General features: G+C 35.6%; 1 protein-coding gene across 1 annotated transcript in view; it reads left to right on the top strand.

Moving 5' to 3' along the window:
- klhl4 (kelch-like family member 4) overlaps positions 1–22,512 on the top strand; it is a 110,188-nt gene that overhangs the window by 55,677 nt on the left and 31,999 nt on the right. Inside the window, exons 2-5 of the mRNA XM_006632632.3 lie at positions 4,685–4,852; positions 12,635–12,771; positions 14,756–14,952; positions 20,546–20,758. Of these exons, the coding sequence (XP_006632695.1) occupies positions 4,685–4,852; positions 12,635–12,771; positions 14,756–14,952; positions 20,546–20,758 (715 nt within the window). The remainder of the gene's footprint in view (positions 1–4,684; positions 4,853–12,634; positions 12,772–14,755; positions 14,953–20,545; positions 20,759–22,512) is intronic.

The following is a 22,512-nucleotide window of genomic DNA, read 5'->3' as shown; positions in this document are numbered from 1 at the left end:
TAAAAAAATACAAAAATGCACATGAGCAATAAGTTTTAGAAATGGAGCAAACAGAATAAAAGCCATGCCTATAGTGCAGAAGAGGGATGCAGGAACACTTGCTTGGATATACAAAAAAATCACAAAAAGGTGTATGTTACAAAAGAACATGTAAACATGTACATCAATTTCCCTTCGCGATCAATAGTCTTATCTATAAAACTGAAACAGAGTGAGGAATCAGAAATTAGCATGCATAAAAAACAGCAATTCTGTCAGTGAGCCCTAAATGAATTAAAAGCAACTATGGTTTCATGGAGGGCTTCTCAGATAGTTGGGCATTTAGGTAAACTGCCAGGTGAAAGGACTTGTAAACATATTTTGTTAAAGCTAGTCAGTTTTTTCCGCAACACATAAAATACATTTTTCCAAGAAAGTTTAGCCTTTGTCACTAATGAAACCACTAAATAAAGACATAAATATAGAAATCTTAAGATTTGTTTTATTTAATGTTGGTAGCAGGATGAACTGTCAGGTTTATATAAGTGTATATTTTGTCGCAGAGTTGCTGCAAGATGTTAACAGTGAAAAGGGTATTTAGAAATGAGTTATTTCAAGATGAAAATTTTCAGAATAATTGCAAATCTAGCAGGATAGAGAAAGCACAGAAAACTGGCAGTTAGATTGATCAGATTAGTATGAAAAGTCATTTAGCAAAGGGAATGAGAAGAGTGACAAACTAGTATACTTTAGATCTTTTTTTCTGAACCAGGGAAAATCTGATCATGTTTCCCTATAACAATAATAAAAAACTTTATTTTATATATTACCATTAAAGGTGGCATCTCAAAGCAATACAGTAGATGTAAACACAGATAAAAGGACCACAGATTACGAATTAAATACATATAAGAAAGACAAACAGTTAGAGGTGCTACCAAAATTAGAAAAAGAAGCAGATACAGACACTAAGTCTTCTGAAAAGAAAGGTTCTGAGGTTAGATTTAAATGCACTCAGGGTACGTGACTGATATCACTGGGAATACAAATTGAGAGCTCTGGGGTGCAACTAGAGAAGACCCTGTCACCCACAGAATGTAGATGTTCTTGAGGACAGCTAGAAGACCAGAGTCAGACGGACAAAGGTGGGGGAGTAGACAGATAAGCCATATACTGTAGGTACAGAATGAGGATGAGGAATTTGAAGTTGACTCAAAACCTGATAGGTAACCAGTGCAAGGACTTGAAAACAGGTGTAATGCATCCCTGATAGGATTCTCGCTGTCATATTCTGAACATATTGAAGATTGCTCAGTGTGGATTTAATTTCCCCAGTGAACAGGATGTGCATTTATTAATTCTAGGAAAAAAAAGCCTTTCTTAATTTCTCTTGTTCTTAGTTTCTCTAGTTCCCTTTAAAATAAACTATTATCCCACAATGCAGAGTATTAAATGGCCAGTATTTACACATGATATTTGTGATTTAAAGAAATTAACACAAGCAGCTTTTGGGGATTTAAGTGTTGGCTGAGTTATTGCAGGATAAAAGACTAGAGATGTTGGTAAGAAGAAGATAATTTTGGGAAAGCTAAAGAATACACTGATAACAAGAACACTTCTTAATGGGGTTAGGCATACTTTTGATGAAGATGATGAAGTTAACAGACTGTATGTTTACATAGATACTGAAATGAGGATTGTATTTTAGATTTTGTGAAGTTACTAGTATTGAACTGTGTGTTGGATGCACATGAATTGAAGGAATGGGCAAACATAGCTGATGCGGATCCACAGAGCCAGCATATTAAGATGTTTATAATTAGAGATAATTTGTTTAAATAACTAGGTATGGATACTGATGTGCAAGAGAGGTGGAAAGGCCAGCACTATAAAATATTTTATTCTCAGTGAGATGCTGCCATTTCATAGTGGGTTTCTAACACTGTGTATAGTTCCATCTATTTCTAATCTCTTTATCCAGTACAGAGGATTTGGAGCCTATCCCAGTAAGCAACGGAGAATACACCCTGGACATAGTGCCAGTCCATCACAGGACAGACAGACACAAACACACACACACCAGGGCCAGTTTTCCCATAAACCAATTAACTTACCAGTATGTTTTGGAGTGCGAGAGGGAGTCATATCACACATATGGAGAAAAACCATGTAACCCAGAGAGAACATGCAAACCCCACACACACAGGATGGCAGGAATTAGATCTAGGACCCCAGTGCTCCAAGATAGCAATGCTAACCACTTTGCCACCATTATAAATGGATGGATATCTTAGTTATCTTTCTAGTTCACAGGTTTGCATGCATAATTTAATTTTGAAAGGCGCTGAGACATCAGGTACTACTGTTGTATTTATGAAAAAGAAACAAAACAAAAAGCATGCTAACAACTGTGCCATCCTACTCTTTAGTTAATACAATTTATTATTTATAAACAGTTAACATTGTAAGCAAAATATTTTGAATTATATTTAACCCTATTTCTTCTTTAGTTTTGTATTTAACTTATTATATGATAGTCAGATTTAATGTATATTTGAACAATGAAAATATATTTTTACAAGGGGGAAAGTGCAACAACTTATTACAGTGCTAAATTTAATATTGATTGCTAATAGTTTATGCTAACACCTAACTTTCTTAATTAGGTGTAATTAAAACAGTGAACTAAGTGTAACATACCATTCAGAAATACAATCGAGAATAGTTTTGTGGTGTTTGTATGGATGAAACATTTCTAAAATGTATAACGTAACAAAATTAAAGACGATTAAATTCTGTAATCTTTCCACTTGTAATGTCATAAGACAGAACAAGAAGTTTCTGCTTTGTCTAAGGATGGTATCAAAAAGTAGTCTAGGTGATGAGAAAGCTGTGCTTAATGATAATTAAGTGACTTAAAAGTAAAAAGAGATGCTTCATATTGCTTGATTAATTTTAAAAACTAAGTTATAAATGCAGACGCGATCGCTGCCATAAGCGCTCCAGGCAGTAGAACGTTCGTTCTGTACTGCTGAGCTCCGCGCCTTCTCCCTCTCTCGGTGCGCAGTGGGCGGTACGCTATTTTCAGAGCCTCTGATTGGGAAAAAAAGACTTGCTGATGAGTTTCACACAACAGGAAGAGAAAAGAATGGGATTTTTTCTCTTCGAAACGTGTGTTGTCTTTATGAAATTCGTGTATTTTAAATGTTTAATTAAGAAGTAAAAACCTTACAGCGTACACAGAGATTCTGAGCTGATCACGAGGAAGAAAAATCACCCGTTTTTCGCGCATAAAAAGTGGTTTTTAACTCTCGAAACCCATTTCGAGATATAGGTTTTAAAGTCGTGCAATGTCTAAGTTAAGCAGGAACACATTATTATATCTCATTTTTTATTTCTTTTAAAAAAAATTAAAAAATCGTTTGCCCAGCCTACTACCAGCGAGTCCAGGAGGGACTCGACGGTAAAGGCTTCACAACAGCGTTCTGACCATCTGGGTCCAGGGCTGGGAATGCCTGGCCCCGTTACCCCCTTTTATTCCCCTGACCCTTCGCCGGATCCCGCTCCAGCTTTTAACTCTTGTCTGGTCTATCAGGATGGATCACCCAGCTTTGGTTTTCTCAGGATATTCTCACGGACTCCTTTGGACATGTTGGCCTTGGAACACACACCCCCGAACACTAGCGCACCTTGGACATGCCCCCTGTTCTTCTTCCAGCTCCTATCCTAGTCTTTTTCCCCATGTTTCCTTACTCCCCTTTGGATTTTGCCATCTGCATAGGGTCCTGAAAGACGCTTCGTGAAATTTTCCCCTTACACTGTACACTGAAGACTATTGGACCAACTACGAAAATCATTATATCTTCAAATTTGCTGATGACAGTGTGTTTTAGTCTCTCTTCTCTCAGTGCCTGGACAAACACATGGATCCATTCTGGTCTTATTGGTCAACAGGTGTGATAGTATAGTTTGAATTTACAAATATCTGGGCACTGTGTTTTACAATACACTTAAGTTCACTAAGAACACTGATGTCATTGAGAAGAAATCCCAGCAGCACTTATATATAGCTGAGTCCCTTTGGAAAAAGAATCCAAAAATGAATTATATCAATATTGTAAACCTCTTTTATATAAAGTATTTTAACTTTTTCTTTTATCTGTTGGTTCTCTTAACTCAAACTCAAACTCTAAAGTCAAAACCAAAATGTTGTAAACCTCAGTTGTAAAGTCATTGGTGAGCCTTTAAGACCCCTGGCACAGCTTTATGTCCAGCAGATCCCGAGGAAGACCTAAGTAATCATTAAATCATCTTCAGGAAGATGTTTTCACTGTTCATAGTACAAGACAAATAAAAGGAAATTTAGTGTCACTTTTGGAAATTTAGTCTACATATGTGCATATACTTTAATATCTTCTTACTTATTACATACTGTTACTTTCAATCATTTGTATACTCTGTTTGTTGTTTTTGTATGTATACAATTGTTTTCTTAGTAAAGTTTTTTTTTATTTCTCATGTTTTGTATGTTGCACCACTTGCTGCTTACATTTCCCTGGTGATGAATTACAGTATTTTGAAATTAATTGAAAACAGAAAGTGGAATTAGAAATAAAAAAATAATTCACAGGATTTCAGTTTTTTTTTCTATAAAGTAACTGATAATAGTTAACTTCACTTAGCCATTGTATTTTCTGCTTTGCAGATTATCACTAAGCAACTACTCCAGGATGAACTCCAACTGCTCTGATGAATTTTTCCAGGCTATGAATCATGCTGAGCAAACATTCCGCAAGATGGAGAACTACCTTCAACATAAGCAGCTGTGTGATGTTCTCTTGATTGCAGGGAACCACAAGATACCAGCCCATAGGTATGGAGAGTATATGAAACTCCATCCTACAATATACAGCAGGCAATCCTACAGTGTGAAGAGGGGTATATATTTTAAAAAGCAAATAGTGTATAAATCATATATAGTAAACACACATACTGTATCACACACCTTAAAATATGATTATACTGTACTCTCATCTTCATACAGTACACCCACATGTGTTGTTTTCTAAACGGGAATGGGAAAAAAACCCTTATATTTGATCAGTTCAAGTCTGTAATCCAACTAATGCGATAACAGGATAAGAACAAGAATAATTTGGAAGTGGAAAATTAACCTTGGTTTGTTATGTGTTTAAAAGTTATTCAAATTAAGCATTTAGATTTCTTTTACAGTAGAGTCCTGAAAACAAAATGTGCACATCAAAGTAAAGGTTCTGAGACCAGCATTCAGTTCCTTTCATTCCCTGGAGTAATATGTAAAGAGCTATAGAATTAATTTCCCTAATTCTTGAAATTTCCAGCTTACATGTCTCTTGAGAATAGGCATGCTTAATCAAAACGAATTTCTAACCTTTTATCTGTGAATGTTTATCTTTGTTCCCTTTTGATCCTAAAATTGACATAGACAGTACATGCAAATGATACATTCTGTAGTTGATACTAAAGTCAGAGACTTCCTAATGCATTAGAAATCAATGAATTAACACCATGTACATCTGAATATCGATGTTCTTTTGAATCTTATACAAAAATATTTTACTGTGGTGCAAAAACATGATACCTGACACCCACACCATAATCCACTCAAAACAGAGAAAATGGACATCGAGGCAGATCACAAAATAATAAAATGTATGATGTTTCACACCATAGAAATCATTGGCAGTTGCAAATGTTAATTAAGGAATGTTGTCATAATGCATACACATTTTTACGTACAATGCAATTTTAATATCTACACCAAATTTAAAGGCACTTTTTAAGAAGAAATATTGAAAGCAAACTGTATCGACTACTACCACTGCTACTGATTAATAATAATAATAATAATAATAATAATAATAATAATAATAGATTTATTACCAAATTAGTTGATTTGTCATTCATAAACATCAGGTTTCAAAAAAGAGGGATTCATAATAATGATAATCCTTATATTTATAGAGCACCTTTCTGGATACTCCAATCAAAGCACTCTACAGGAAATGAGGACCTCTATATACCACTAATGTAAAGAACCCACCTGCAACTGTAGCCTACTGTATGTGTACCCTTATCACACATCAGTTATCAATAGGGAGGAGAACAGGATTATGAAGCCAATTCATAGAGATTTGTTGAGTAATTCATAGGGATTATTAGGAGCCCATAATTGGTAAAGACCAGATGGGAAATTTGGTCAGAACACCGGAGTTAACATTTCTACACATTTCAAGACATTCCCTGGGATTTTCAATGACCAGAGAGAGTCATGACATTGATTTTATATCTCATTCACTATACTCATTTTTTACAGTGTAGTGTCCCCATCACTAGACTGGGGCATTAGAACCCACACAGACTGCAGGGTGTGTGCCCCCTCATTAGCGGCAACCTTAGCTTTCCCGGGAGGTACAGATGCAGCCATTCAAAATGGGTGGGGTATTTCGCGCCATACCCCGGTGGGCGTGTCGTGGTATCACGCAGTATCACACAGTATCACACAGTATCACACGGTTAATCGCGTCATTTGACGTCATGCTGGAAAGTATCCGGCATCACCTTGTAAAACCGCCAGGGGGAGCTTAACCTCTCATTTACAGCATTTGAGCCTTTAATTTTGAACTGTGTATTACAGCATGTTAATCATCAGTCATTAAAATGTTGGTATATTTTATGAAAGCAAGATTGCTCAGTTGGACAAAAGTACACAACCTACCTTTATCAGAAATATTTATGCATCAAAGCCTTTACTGAAGATATTACTAATAGTATTAATAATGGATGACTTTGGACAAGCTGTATACTCAAAGTATAATTTCTTTAGCACATTTGTACAAGCACTTGGAATCTGTCCAAGCCATACTTTGTCAGGCATTTTGTTTTACTTCAACGGGCTTAAAAACTCCCTTGCTTTTAACAGGGCATTTCATAATTTCTAACTACGAAAATGATTTAAAATGCGACACTTATCATTCAACTAGAGCTCAAATTATCACAAGGATCCTCAAGAGCACAGCAAAGACTGTATTAAAAGATACTTGTATGAGATACATGAGAATCCAGGCTTTTTTATCAACGCTTTCTTTTCCGTATACCAGATATTATGGAACCACTTCAGAAGGGTGTCAGCCAGTCAGATTCCAGGAATCGGCACTTTAAAGGAAAAATACCGGTATTCCATTTCTCTCTAAACATTTTAAGCATCGAAGTATTTAACTAAGATGTGAAATAGCGTGTGAAAAAGTGGTCGTTTTAAGCTTTTCTGCTAATATAATATGGAATCGCGTATCTAAAGAATTTAATAACAATATGATTATATTCGTGTACTGTGACAGGGCTGTGTAGGGCTGTTTCACCTTTCACTTCATGTGACTTCCATTGTAGCCCACTGGTCTACATGCCCAATTACTAACTCACGGGTTGTGTGTTCAAATCCAGCTGGTGCTGGACTTTTTTTAACAAACATTTCTTCGAAAAAATAGAATAGCAATATTATGGACAATCAATTGACTTTTATATTTCAAAATATCACAACATGATCAATTCTAAGTCATTTTTGATAACAATGAATAGTCCCCTTTTTCCCTTCTGACAACAGTCCCTGCTTCTGCTTCCTGCTTCTATTGTGTGTGTGTGTAATATAGTAAATTTTTATAGAGAAATGGAGGCTGGACAGTATGCGTTACAATATAAACATTTATATTGATTTAAATCGTGTTTTGATTTAAATCGCAAATGCGTGTTTAATTATATGGTTTTTTTTAATCATAATCAGACTAATGAAACATAAATTGATACAGTATCTTTGTCTTCTAAATATCTTAATAAACTTTCAGCATAGCTTTCAATTGTTTAGATTTATTTTTCTTGGGATTTTGGGATCAAACGTAGAAGGATTAGATTGTAATCGTTTTTATTTTTCAAATACGTTTTAGAAAAGTGTAATCTATACCTGCCCAGACTGTACGCCTTCCTAAACCCTGCCCTGACCGCTTTTACTCCTGTCCTGCTCTTCCCCGCGCACCCCAGCCCGGCACTCTTTGGCCTCTGCCCGGGACGAATGTATATTTTTATATTTACACCCGGCGCGGCACCGAGGGAGCGTCTGCATTTATAACTTAGTTTTTAAAATTAGTCAAGCAATATGAATCATCTCCTTTTACTTTTAAGTCCCTTAAATACATTGAGCACAGCTTTCTCACCACTTAAGATTACTTTTTGATACCATCCTTACACAAAGCAGAAACTTCTTGTATTTTCCGATGACATACAGTACAAGTGGAAAGACTAGATTTTAATCGTCTTTAATTTTGTTACGTTATACGTTTTAGGAACGTTTCATCTAAACAAACACCACAAAACTATTCTCGATTGTATTTCTGAATGTTATGTTACACCTACAGTAGTTCACTGCTTTAAAAACATCGAATTAAGAAAGTTAGGTGTAGCACTTCAGATCTTTTTTTCTGAACCAGGGAAAATCTGATCATGTTTCTCTATAACAATAATAAAAAACTTCATTTTACATATCACCTTTAAAAGTGGCATCTCAAAGCAATACAGTAGATGGAAAAACAGTTAAAAGGGACCAAAGTAAATACCAGACAAACGCAAACGCGTTTCTAATAAAATGCTTTGATTCATTCAGCAGAGAGTGAGAGGGACATCCAGCAGAGAGAGACACACACACCGGTTTCCATTGACAAAAGTAATTGTTTTTTTTCAATTCCTCTTGTCTAACAGGAATGTTTTGTTTGTGGACAGACTGTTAGACTAGAGGAAAAGAGCGCCTCCTTCTACGAAGCATTTCGTTGATCTGATCACAAATTCTTTTCCACTCGCACGAAGTAAGGGTTGAGAATCTCAGATTCACCATGCTCCTAATGGTTTCCCGGAGATTGCAAGGCAAGGCACTTTTGCCTCTGGACCCATCGAAATTTACAGACATGGTCCACCCCCAGGAAATTTCAAAAGTCACAAGATTTCGAAACACGAGGGCGGCGTAGCGGTCGGCTCTTGCTTAGGTGTAACATACAATATAATTATATCTTATTATATTCTTTAGATACGCGATTCTTTTAATACAGTCTTTGCTGTGCTCTTGAGGGTCCTTGTGATATTTCGAGCTCTGGTTGAATGATAAGTGTCGCAGTTTAAAGTGTTGCACTTTATTTATGGGTTGCAATTTAGAAAAAGTCAAAAACCGCACTCAAAATGCAATTTAGAGCTTTCTGGCAAGAGGAGACACCCAAATTAATAATGTAACATGCCACTGTTTGTGCATGAACAAAGTTATACTGAGATTTCCTTAGATATGCGATTAAAAAAATTTTTGAATCCCAGGCGGAACACATTCCATAAGAATCAGCGCTTTTACAGTATATATCGCCTTTAAAGGTGGCTTCTCAAAACGCTTTACAGGATAAAAACAACAAGAACAGCAACAACAACAAATATTGTATTTCATTGCACTTTGAAAACCAAGTAATAACTTAACTATATGTGCAAACATTTCATATGTCGCTGTTGTGAATGTCTGTGTATCTTATTTGCCTTACGTCCTGGTTATCTTGCTCGCCCTCCCCCCCTCTCTCCCTCAATTCAGTTCAATTCAAGGTGTTTTATTAGCATGACAGATGGGTACAATCAGTGTTGGGTATTTACTTTGCTTTGAGATTTCACTTTTAAAGGTGATATATAAAATTTTAACTAAAATAAATTGATATCTTTGTCTTCTATGTATCTTAATAAACTTTCAGCTTAGCTTTCTCCCCATTTAGATTTATTTTTCTTAATTAGTATACTTTAGAACTTTTTTTCTGAACCGGGGAAAATCTGATCATGTTTCTTTATAACAATAATAAAAAAACATTATTTTACATATCACTTTTATGTGATATCACCTTAAGGACAGCACATACAAGGGTTAATTGCACAGTGGGCTGCGCAAAGAAATTTAAAATAGTCTTCTTTAGGTGTGAGGGTAGGAGTGGATCGCAGCAGGCATAATCGGCAAATTAGGAAAACAAAGAACAGGACAGGCGAGACGTTTATCCAGAGAGCGAGTGATCAGAAAAAGGAACAGCTGTTACACCCAGGTTTTACGCTCTCTCTGCTGAATGAATGAAAGCATTTTATTAAAAACGCGTTTGTGTTTGTCTGGGTATTTACTTTGTAATCTGTGGTTTACATCTTATGTATTGCTTTGAGATGCCACTTTTAAAGCTGATATGTAAAATAAAGTTTTTTATTATTGTTATAGAGAAACATGATCAGATTTTCCCTGGTTCAGAAAAAAGACAATTAAAATCTGTAATCTTTCCACTTGTATGTCATCGGAAAATACAAGAATTTTCTGCTTTGTGCTAAGACGTCAACGAGTTCAACCACCCTCTCTGCGGTAGTGCTGGCTGTGATGAATTAAACCGGTTTCACAGGTATTTTCAAAGTAGGAAGTACAGTACTTACTAGTTAAGAAAGCTAGGCTCCTCAATTAAATCGCTTTAACATGCTAATGCAGTGATGTAACAGTCCGGGCGTCGCAAGCTTCTAATGTCAACTCGACTCGATTGGAAGACAATGAACATATTCTAGCCCTAAATGAATTAATAGCAAACATGGTTTACATAAAATACATTTTTCCAAAAAAGTTTATAATAATACGATCTATAGTTGAAATCTGAACCTAAATATAAAGAAAAAGCATTTTCAGAGAGCAATCACGCTGTGTTTATGTAGAAAAAGCGATTAGGTTTATGAGCAATCTAATTACTTATTTGTTTAAAACGCTATATAAAATAAAGTTTATTTAAAGTTGAATGATAAGTGTCGCAGTTTAAATAAATTTCGTAGTTGGCAATTATGAAACGCTCTGTTAAAAGCAAGGGAGTTTTTATGTCCGTTGCAGTTTTTTTTAAACTGAACTTGTTTGAATTGACTGAGCTCCGTGCTGTACCACACAATGTTTTTTTTTTTTGGCAAAACAAGGCTCACCAGATAATGTGAATCGAAACCTGTTTTTCTAGCTTTTAAAGTCGTGCGATGTGTAAGCGGGATGCAAAATGCAATTTAGAGCTTTCTGGCAAGAGGAGACACGCAAATTAATAATGTAACATGCCACTGTTTGTGCATGAACAAAGTTATACTGCAATTTTCCTTAGATACGCGATTAAAAAAAACAATTTTTTTGAATCCCCGGCGGAACACATTCCATAAGAATCAGTGCTTTTATATATCGCCTTTAAACACATATATTTAAACACGCGTTTACGATTTAAATCAAAACGCGATTCAAATCAATATAAATGTTTATTTTGTAACGCATAGGTGACTATTAATTGTTATTAAAAAGACTTAAATTCGATCATGTTGTGATATTTAGAAATATAAATTTGTTTGGTGCGAGGTTTTATTTAATCTCTGACCAAGGGAAACGTTTCATTTTTTCAAAGAAATGTTTGTTAAAAAAAAGTGATAGTTCCAGTGGGATTCGATCACAGACTGTGCGACATGGGAGGAACCTAACCCACGGCGCCACCGGCACGGTCACATGCAAAGTACTGAAAAAGCACTACAGAAACATTATTGACAGACAATGTACAGCGTATACTTTTCTTGTGTTGTTGTACATGAATATAATTATATCGTTATTAATTTCTTTAGATACGCGATTCCATATTATATTCCCTTTTAATCAAATTCTAAAAGTATGCTTGTTGACTCCGGTATCTCTTTAGTTAAAGACTTCGTTGCTTAAAATGTTTAGGAAGAAATGGAATACTGGTGTGTATTTTTTCTTTAAAGTACCAAGACCAGCCTTATACTGTTTATTTATGTTCCAAAATTAATATTGTTTATGGCCTTCACACGCGTTACAGTATGCTCCTATTCTTTTTATGCTCAGCTACTAAGATTTCCCTTCAGTGGTAAAATTCCACATGAATATTCAATACTACAACGGGCACAGTAAAGACGTTTACAGTAAATCTTTCTACGACAGACCAACGGACCACGAGTGCCCCTGTCGGTCAACCAATCACGTACCGCAGTACCGCGCTTCATCTTGCGTCAAAATGCACGACACCGTAGCCAATTTCCTCCGGTACGTGTCTGTACCGCGCACTTTGAATGGCTGCATCTGTATCCCATCTAGGTACTGGCCAGCCTCACACCTGCATAGCTTCAGTGGGTTGTATAGCTTCTGTGCTTCTATAACCAATTTTAGTTCAGGAAAATATAACACTTTATATATTAGGAATGATTTGACTCAAGGATTTTGTGAGCACTTAAAAAAAATGGATGCTTTTGCTTTTATTGCAGTACTGTACATTTGTGCAAAGTGTAGAGATCACAGATATTGTACTAGAACCCATCTTAAAAAGAGCAGACCACACACCCTACACTCCTTCCCCACATCAACTCTGTTACTATACACAAAAAAACAAGACAAGCATAGACACAGTCTGCAAAATATGGAGAAAAGCAAAAAAAAAAGCACAACATAGAAAAAACTGCCCAGCAACCAATTTTAATTGACTGTACAGTTTAAAAGCACATTAAAATAGTTACAGTATAATTTTCAGACTATAGTTTTTATTCCCTTGTAAATTTACAGACTTGTTCTGAGTGCAGTGTCCGATTACTTTGCTGCCATGTTCACCAATGATGTTCGAGAAGCTAAACAGGAGGAGATTAAGATGGAAGGTGTGGATCCTGATGCTCTGAAATCTTTGGTTCATTACGCATACACTGGTGAGTGCTCATAAAATGCTCATTCCCTTTATACAGTTAATCTAAGCAATATCATAAATCAACATTTTACCATTAATAAATGCTTGCTTTCTATAGCACTTCTCACCCAATTGATCCCAAAGGACTTGGGTGAGAAGATATTGGAGGAAGCCTATCTGACCCATTACTAAAATGCAACTGGGTGGCACACAGCAGCCACCATGTGACCGCAGCCCCACTGCACAGTGAATTCACTCGAGAAGGGAGAGACCAGCTTGTGCAATCCAAAGCAGGACTGAAACAAGACACTTATTTAACACCCCTACACTTAGGAACAGTGATATTTTCTCTCTAATACCAAGCAGCCAGAGCCTTAGTTAATTGTCTTATACCAGAGGTGGCATTTCCTAGAGCACTGTTACAATACTGTCAAATTGGTGTATTGGTTTGGAAATTCTGGTCCAAAGCTTAAAAGTGTTAGATCCATAAACAGTCATATATTTCACTAGTGGAGAAGAAGGACTGATTTATCCATATTGCTATTTAACAAATGCAAGTAAGAGACTGAGGCTTAATGAAAAAACAGCTTCCTATGCCTCACAAATAATTTATTAGTTCTTGTAGAAAATATTATTTATTACTGGACAAATATTAATATTAATTTTAATATTATTAATTTTCTTTATTACAGCTGAATTTATTTTAAAATGTATTTTTACTTGAAGAATAAAAATTAAAATAATTGTTGTGTGCCCTATTAAATTTGTTGCATCTGATTGTGAGTATGTTTAGCCCAGTATAAAAGGGTGCTATAAGGATACGGCACAATAAAGCAAGTCTAAACAATAAATACAATTTCTCGTGACAAAAAACAATGAAATAAGATAAGATTAGATCAAATAAGATTAATGATGGCAGTTATACAAAGGCTATGGCAGATTAATACAAATTAATTGTCAGAGCCTGATGGCATTTTCCCAGTTGTACCTAAGAAAATCTTATGGATGCTATTCATACTTAGCTTACTGTATGTAATAGCAAGGATACATGAACTCTCACAAAGATGGGAGCTACAACTTCAGGAGAACTACAAATGTGAATGCAATCCATACAAAGGGAGAGAAAACTAAGTTTCTGTTACTGGTGAACCATTGGAAATGGTAGAGATGAACTACTGTAGAAGAAAGGGATTAGTTCCTTCATAAAAGATTAATCTGCAATGGAAATCCAAGGTAATGTATGCATATGTATGAACTGGTTGAAAAACAAGAAATGGCAGATCATCTTAAATTTTCACAGATTGTGCCATTTTGTTCTTTTAATGCAGGTACTAAAATGCTTTGTACTGTACAAAGAACTATCAGTGCCAGAAACAGATCACTTAAATTACCAAAAGATGCTGGGATCTCACAATCTTTCTAAATGAATTTAGATGCTGTAACTCAGTGCAGGAACATGTGAAGTTGAGATAGGCCTGTTTTCGCCATTAACGTTTCAGTACATCAGCGTGAATAGTATCCACACATTTTTATCATAAACAATTTGATTAATTCAAAATGTTTTACTTGTTTTATTTGCTCAAGTATAGTAAAAATCCATTTGAATGACATACTGTATTGATTTAGAGTGGGTTCCATTTTACATACAGTATCCATATCTTGGCTTTGACCTTTCTACAATAATAATTATATATTTTCTACCATGTCATTATTGCCATTATTTTCTATCATTTATTTTACTTTTTAAATAGCTTTGTATCCTGAGTAATAGAATCACTATAATGGTAAATTAATATGTATTTTATAGATAAACTAATACTGTATGCAGTTACTATACATTACACTGTATTACTGTATGTTCTGATATAGTATAGCTTTAGATGGCATATTTGCCTAAAACAGGTATGTCTTGTGGTGAACTTGCACATTTATCATTTGATTGAACAGAATTTCTACAGATGACAAGCACGGAAAATGATATTTTTTTCTTTGGTTTGAATATGTAGGTGTTCTGGAGCTAAAAGAAGAGACAATTGAAAGTCTCCTGGCTGCTGCCTGCCTTCTTCAACTTTCTCAAGTGATTGAAGTGTGCTGCAACTTTCTCATGAAACAACTACACCCCTCCAACTGTTTAGGAATCCGGTCATTTGCTGATGCACAGGGGTGCATGGACCTCCTAAATGTTGCTCACAGTTACACAATGGTAAGAGGAGCAGTAACAGTACTAATAACATTATCAGTAAGGGTTTAGTAGCACCAATACTAATGTTTTATTATAATTGTTTCTGTTTCTGGAATTGGTAATACACACCTAAAAATATATGATGAAAACCAAAGAATTTCCCATCCTGCATGAGCTATGCAAAGAGAGAACCATGGCTGCTCCATCTCCCTTTCCCCTGTTCTCTCTTCTCTTAATTCCACTCACTCGACTCTCTCCATCCACCCTCTTTTTTCTGCCCGATTCGGGTCAAAAATCCATCCCACCACACCTTCTGTCCAGCCTACGTTTGTTTCGTCTCTTCCATTTTCCCAGTGCTCCTTTTTACTGTCCTTGAAGGTGCCTCTCCCCCTGGTAGCTGGTATGCAGTCTGCACTCACTCCATCTTCAAAATCTGTGTCTATCTTTTGGGCATCTTTCTGGGGGGTTGTGACAGGTTTGACCTTTGGAAAATGCTATCATTTTGTCAGCCAGGTTAAAAGCAAAGTATTAAGTATGCTATCTCTTTATATGCATACTGTAAGTTATTTTCATTTTACTACTGAACTACTGAAATCGTGGTATTAACAGAAAATTGGGAGGAGGTCAAATTCTAATGTCACACTTCCATACTGTATATATAAATATATACAGTATATAAATACTACCTGGCTCCCCACAACTCTGTGTTCATCTTTTCTAGCACCCCTCCCTCCATCCCAGCTTCACTGTTGCAGCATCCTCCCTGGTTCAGTCCTTTTAAATGAGGAGGGTTGTGGAAGTGTTTATCTATGCCAAATTATTAAGTATACTATTCCTTAATATCCTTTGGCTCATTTAATTGTTATTAAAATTTCACTGAATTACAAACTTGATATGAATGTTATATCAGCCTCATACTACAGTACGTTTCTATGAAGTGTTATAGTGGATATATAAGACTTCACATTAAATGTGTCTGAAAATAGTAAATACAAAAACTATAAGAGATGGAAAAAAATGATTTTCTACTTCATATTGAAGTTTATGAGGGATTCTCCTCCACATTTTCAGGAAAACAACCAGACTGGGAAAGTTCTAAGATAACTTTTCTGAGACATGACCATGCATAATGGCGGTTCTTTCACCTCTACAGATGACGTCATACTGCCTGGCTATAAAGAAATACAACACTGTTTATGCAGTTTTGAATCAATCCTTGCACAGTTAATTCCTGATTGTTTGTATGGAAACCAAAACTTCCAGCTTTTATGAGGTCATAGTTTAAGTTACTCATCATAATCACAATTCATAGGTCAACTTAGAAAATAATGCTAAATATGTTTTTACTTGTCTACAGTTAATAACAACATGCTCATCTTTTTGTCTTTTCAATTCTGTGCAGTTTTAAAAAAACAAATAATGTAAAACTGAAAATTTAATTTGATTAAAGATGATATTTTATATTGTAAGAGCAAAAAAACACGGTGAATGTGGAGCACACTGACTCAACATTTAAACTTAAGATCAAATTTTTTATCCAGATACATTCTCTGGCTCAATAGATTGTCCTAAACTCAGAGGCAAAAAACACTTTTTTTGAAAAAAAGAAGAGGTCACATGTCTATCTTTGTTATATATAGACAGAACAGAAAGGAAATAGTGGAAAAGGTTTCAGACTAAAAGCAAGTGCAAATTCAAAAGATGACACAGTAGAAATGAGGAAAAACGCTGTAAGGCTCACTGTTATCTCTTAAAGAACATCTGGACAGACTGTTTACATTGGATAACAGTGGTCCTCCAGAGTGCAAAGGTTGATCCAATCACAGGACGCACGCAGGAGAACCTCCTGTTCAATGATTTCAATCTTGCACACAGAGGCTTAAAGATTTCCTGTCCCATTATTGGCTGTATTTACATTAAACATGCTATTTTGAAACCCTTCTATTTTTTTCTTTAGAAACAAAGCTATTGTGGCATCCTGTTCCTCTTTCTTCAGGAATGGATAGTTGTTTTTTCGACAAATAGCAAATCTTGCTATTTGTAATTAACAATATTAGTCTTAAAAAGCAAGATTAGTATGATGAAATTACATCTGGAGTAACATAAATGAATTTAATTCACACTATTTGTCTAGGATTTAGTACATATAATATTCTTTATATGAATCTTTAATATGAATCTTTATATATTGTATAGAAGACTAAATAAAACAAATATAATGAAATCAGTTACAGATCCTCAATGAATATGAGAAGTTTTAAAAAAGTCTTAAAGAATAATTAAATGAATTAATGTTATTAGAAATTTAATTTAACATACAATATAAATAATGCTGTTACAAGAGCACACAGCAAGCCTTTAAGTACCAAACTTTACATTCTTAGTTCTGTCCTCGTTTGCTCTGTTCTCAGGAAAAAAAAAGTATATGTTTTTCCAAATGGAAATGAAAGTCTGAAAATTAGAATTATGAGTCTTTGGGTCAGGCTACAATGGTCAGGCTACAATGTTTATTCTCAAGGCCAGTAAGGGAGCTACTTGGTTTGGTCAAATATCCACAATTTATATTCAAGCCTTTCTATGCATTTTTGCATCTGTACCATTCCATTTTCCTTTGCTATCACTAATTTTAGATATGACACTAGTGAGATTGCTGCAAATAAATTGACTTTTTTGTTTTTGAAAAAGACTTTTCATTTCAATATATAAATCCATGAATCCATTTGATGCAGAAAGCTGATACTGTGGTAGTTCATTCTAAACTGAAAAAATACTTTTCAATTCATACACTGTTAAACTCAGTTTTATAATGTGTTTTATTATCCTTAGAAAAATTATGTTGCACTCCACCTTTAATATGTTTAGAAAACATAACCAGTGAAAAAATAGGCAAATGGACAAACTTCAATTAACTACTCTTAACAAAATGCTAAATTGTCTTAATTAATACATAATGATGTTGTATAATACTGTTTTTTTTGGGATTACATATTGCTTAAGTGAAAGTCGAATAGATCAATATATGGAAGCTAATTCATTAAATGTTCCTTGGTGAGATCATGATAGATTTCTTATAGGCACAGTAATTTGGTACAGGCTGAAGTGATCAATAACTTCTGTGCATTTCTTAGTTGTAGGGTAGTGTGTTCCAACATTTAATCTTGAATGCATTACATGCATCACAGAGATCTATTCTCTGCAATAAATCAGGGAACAAGCTTGTGTGAAGGGAACAAGGTAAAGTCTCCCTGTCAAGTTAATGTCAATGCCATTTGTAATTGTGTTCACAGAAAAGCAATTCTTAAAAGTAAATGATGTGTCTTCGAATGTGAACATTATGATGTTAACATTATTATGATTCCTTAAATAGGTGACAGCTTAATTTTAATATAGAAACTGGACATAATTTAACAAGACCTAAAATGTTTTAGATGTTTATATATTTTACTGGGTTGCAAAGTAGTGTGGTTAGCAATGGTGCTGTAGGGAAAACCGGCTCAGGGACGCCAAATATGTAATCATTGCCATAGCAAAATTAAATGTAGTGGCTCTCTGAAGGCACCAGTTCTGTAGGGCTTGGGCATTTACTGAGACAATTATTAATTGTAGCAGTAAATCACAAAGTTGATTCTTTTGATGGCTTTAGAATCCAACCATGCGACATAACTCAAACAACGCACACACACAGGTACTAATACACAAGGATACATTTATTAATACATAGAATATGCATATAAACCTAACAGATCTTATCGAGAGGGTTATCAGAATACAAAAGGTATATTCGGTCAGTTACAAAGAGTTACATATATCAAGAGGACATACGTTCAGTATATCATTCATTAAGACCGTTTCGTAAAGTGAACTTGGTTACAACTTCTACATTAGATACTCAAAACAAGTACATAACTCTTAGGAATTAAATTGATATCAACTGGTTTGGATAACAATTGAATTCTCGAGCTATAATGCATTGAAGTTGAATACTCATCCAATCTTTGGGGATTCAGATCTCCTGCGGACACAAAGAAACAGTTGCAGGCTTGTTGCGGTCCAATCCGCGCTCTCTGGCTCCGTGCCAGGCTGTGCTGTGCGGCTTTAACTAGCAAAGTTTGTGCACAGGAGAAAAGATGACTGTGGGTCCCAGCAAGTCAGGAAGAGGACCGGTTCGTTCCTGATGAAGAGCTAGTTCTGAATAGTGATTCAGCTGTCCACAGTTCCGACCTGTTCACGAGGCCTGCTGCTGGTTACTCTCTGGCAACCTCCACTCTAGAATCTTAGAACAAAGGAAAGTTCTGGCACTCGGACACACTGGCCTTTCCGTGGTTGTCCGGGCTGAGTCTCAGGATGGTCAGGAGGCGCGCTGCGAGAATGTCCTGCCCTTGGGAGCCTTCTGCTCCTGGACCGTCCTGCCCTGGAATTCTCCTTTGAATTCCCTTTAGAACAGTCCACAGAATCCTCTCCAGAATCTTACTGAATCTTACTGAATCCCTTCTGAATCTTGTTGAATCTGAATCTCTCAGGCTTTCTGTGTTGCCTGTTTTTACCTGGAGGAACTTCAGCTCATTGATTGGCTGAAAGTTCCATGGGCATCAGAGTCCCACGTGGGTTACTCGGCCCTACCAGTCCCTGATTGGTTGATCAAGGTGAGATATGAGTCACTTAGTCCTGACACTTAGTAATCCAGTCCAGATGTCCAACTGGCACTCCCTAGACAGATAGGCGCCAATGGATGACCATTGATCATGATAGCCAGGCTTAGCCTTATACTATAGCGTTCAAGTTATTGTTTTGATTATGGTCTCAAGCATCTGTTTTAGAGGACTTTTCATGTTCTTCACAAGTTTTTGTGGGGTTTTGCCCAGTGTTATTGCTTTCAGATGTTTGATTTTGTCCCTTTTCTCAAACATGGCCCATTTAATTGTAATCAAATATCCTAAATTGTCCCTTTTCTATGAGGATACAAGATACTGCATAGGTGTGTTGAGGTATCAGATTCTACTTGCTTATTTTGATATTTTCAAGATCTAAGAATGCTAGGATCCTAAGAATGACAGTGAACAAAATATTTGTACGTTTGCATGTATTGGACTTGCAAAATATGAACAGATGTATATTGACTGTTTTTCGATAAGGATAAGCATACTCTGAATGGAGAAGAGCTTTTATTTACTGGGTTTCTCTATATTAAAACAGTGCTGTAAAGGAAAGGGCTGTCTTCCTTAGGGAAGGTGATACCTGCTTTATATATAAACCATCCTAGTATCAGGACTGTTGAAATGCTATGCCCTAAAATCATTAAGGATTTGCAGTCAAACACCACACATGAAGAGAATGCAAGTGATTCATGTTTGTCTATTTATATGTAATATATTTATTTTTTAAGAATGGTGTATATTCCCTTGTAAAGTTGACCTATTTGACAGTTTAACTATCTACAGTATTCAATAACAATAAAAGGTCTACAGTATTTCAGTGTTTCAATTGCCTTTTAACCTGAATATTAATAGTATTCATGCTGGAGTATTTAAATTATTTTTATAGCTAATTGAATACATTTGTCAAACAAATGTCTTAATTAGTGTTTATTTCCCCTTTTCCATGCTTTGTATACTAGGAACACTTTCTAGAGGTTATACAAAACCAGGAGTTCCTCCTGCTACCAAGTGCTGAAATTGTGAAGCTCCTGGCCAGTGATGACATTAATGTACCAGATGAAGAAACAATATTCCAGGCTCTAATGATGTGGGTAAGACATGATGTACAAAGCCGACAGCAGGACCTTGGACTTCTGCTGTCTTACATCCGGCTACCACTTCTCCCTCCACAGGTATAAACCATATTTAATCAAGCTCCTCTTTATCCAAGGATCCATAAAATAAAATATTTTACATTAAGGGGGTTATGAGAATAGAGAAATACTTAAATGGACAGAATTAATCAATAATTAAAATAAATAATCATAATTCCCATATTGTAAAGACTGCCACAAATATACAGGAGTGGTTGGTACATATGCAGTCATCTTTAATGCATGAGGTGTCAGTCAGTATACTGTAGTAGGTCAGCGCTACCCTGAACAGCACTACATTATACTATTTTTTAATAATTTAAGTTTCCCGAAAGCATCGTAGCGCTAAGAACATCGTAAACTCGCTCTTAAGATAGATCGTTAATTTACGAGTGTTTCCCAAAACCTATCGTGACTAAAGTAGAACGTTAAATCCTTCGTAATCTACGTGCTCCCCGACCCACTTGTTAATTACTAAGTGCTTCTTAAACTGGCTACCTCTTGTGCCAACCTTAATGACAGAGATCGCCAGATAGAGCACATTCAATTCACGTCATGGGAATTCTCTGGAAATATAGAATACTAAGTTTATATTAAGGATTTTGATATTTTGTTGTACTATGTAAGAGGAAATTCGAAAAAATAACATTTATTTCTACAGTAATTAATTTATTAGTCATCTTGGGTAAATTTCATATTCATAAGTCAAATGTTTTAATAATACTCCCTCTTTTAGTACTTTTGGGGTGGGGTTTAAATGGTATTTAAATTCCATAAAGAACGTGAAACATGTAACATGTATTACAATGTAGCGCCACGCAGGGCTGGCTCAGAACAGCACCTGGGGACTACCGGACTATATAGTGGGACGGAGTCTGGGATACAGTCTCTTCCTTTCGTGTGTGTGTAGGTGTGTTAGTGTAGGTGCAGCGCTGTAACCCCTGTCCCTGTGTGTGTACCTTTCCCGATTCGAGTTAATAAATGTGTTGTTCAGCCCCATTCCCTGAGTCCCATGCCTGCTCCATTCCGTACCAAAACCTGTGGTCGATACAATATTTAAAGTTCGAATACCGTTTTATGTTAAAAAATAACAACATTTTTTTCCTCATGAAACACTGTGATTCTTAACAATGGCAGCGCACCAAAAACTATGGCTTTAAATCAAAGATGTCGTGCAGGACGCATACACTGTCCACGCAGTTAAACTTGATTTTCTTTTACGGTCATTTATTTTCTTTTCTCTTAGAAACAATAAGGTTCCCATTTTGTGCCTATCTATACGCTTTCGCTTAAATTGTTGTTAAATTATGATGTCATGTTTGCTTCATATTCCTTTTCACAACTTTATTTCATCCCACTGAAGGACCAAAACCGACACCATATAATGAAAGTATTGTCAATCGATTGTTTTTCAATCGACTTGTGATGCTTTTTGCTAAGCGACTTCAGGGGAGGGGTTAACAAAGAGGTACTTTATAGTCGCTCGTTAAATGATCGATTAAGAGGGGTTTTGGGAAACCCACGAAAAAGTAGTTCATACGTTACGTACGTACATCGTAAAGTTGCGCATTAGTCTCTAAGATTCATCGTTTTCGGGAAACTCACCCCTGTAGAGTAAGATATAACATATAACATTAAATGTTTATTAACCCATTAGTGCTTTCCTCTGCTAATAATAATGTATGCATAATCTAATACAGAAAATAATTTCATTAAATATAATTACAATTACACACAGCTCCAACAACATACAGCTTCTGTATACTTAATGTCAAAATATGGTGGAACATTAA

The sequence above is a fragment of the Lepisosteus oculatus genome, chromosome 8 (genome assembly GCF_040954835.1).
Source record: "Lepisosteus oculatus isolate fLepOcu1 chromosome 8, fLepOcu1.hap2, whole genome shotgun sequence".
In the NCBI taxonomy this organism is placed as follows: Eukaryota; Metazoa; Chordata; class Actinopteri; order Semionotiformes; family Lepisosteidae; genus Lepisosteus; species Lepisosteus oculatus.
Note: the sequence above shows the minus strand (reverse complement) of the source record. Positions and strands in the feature narration are given on the sequence as shown.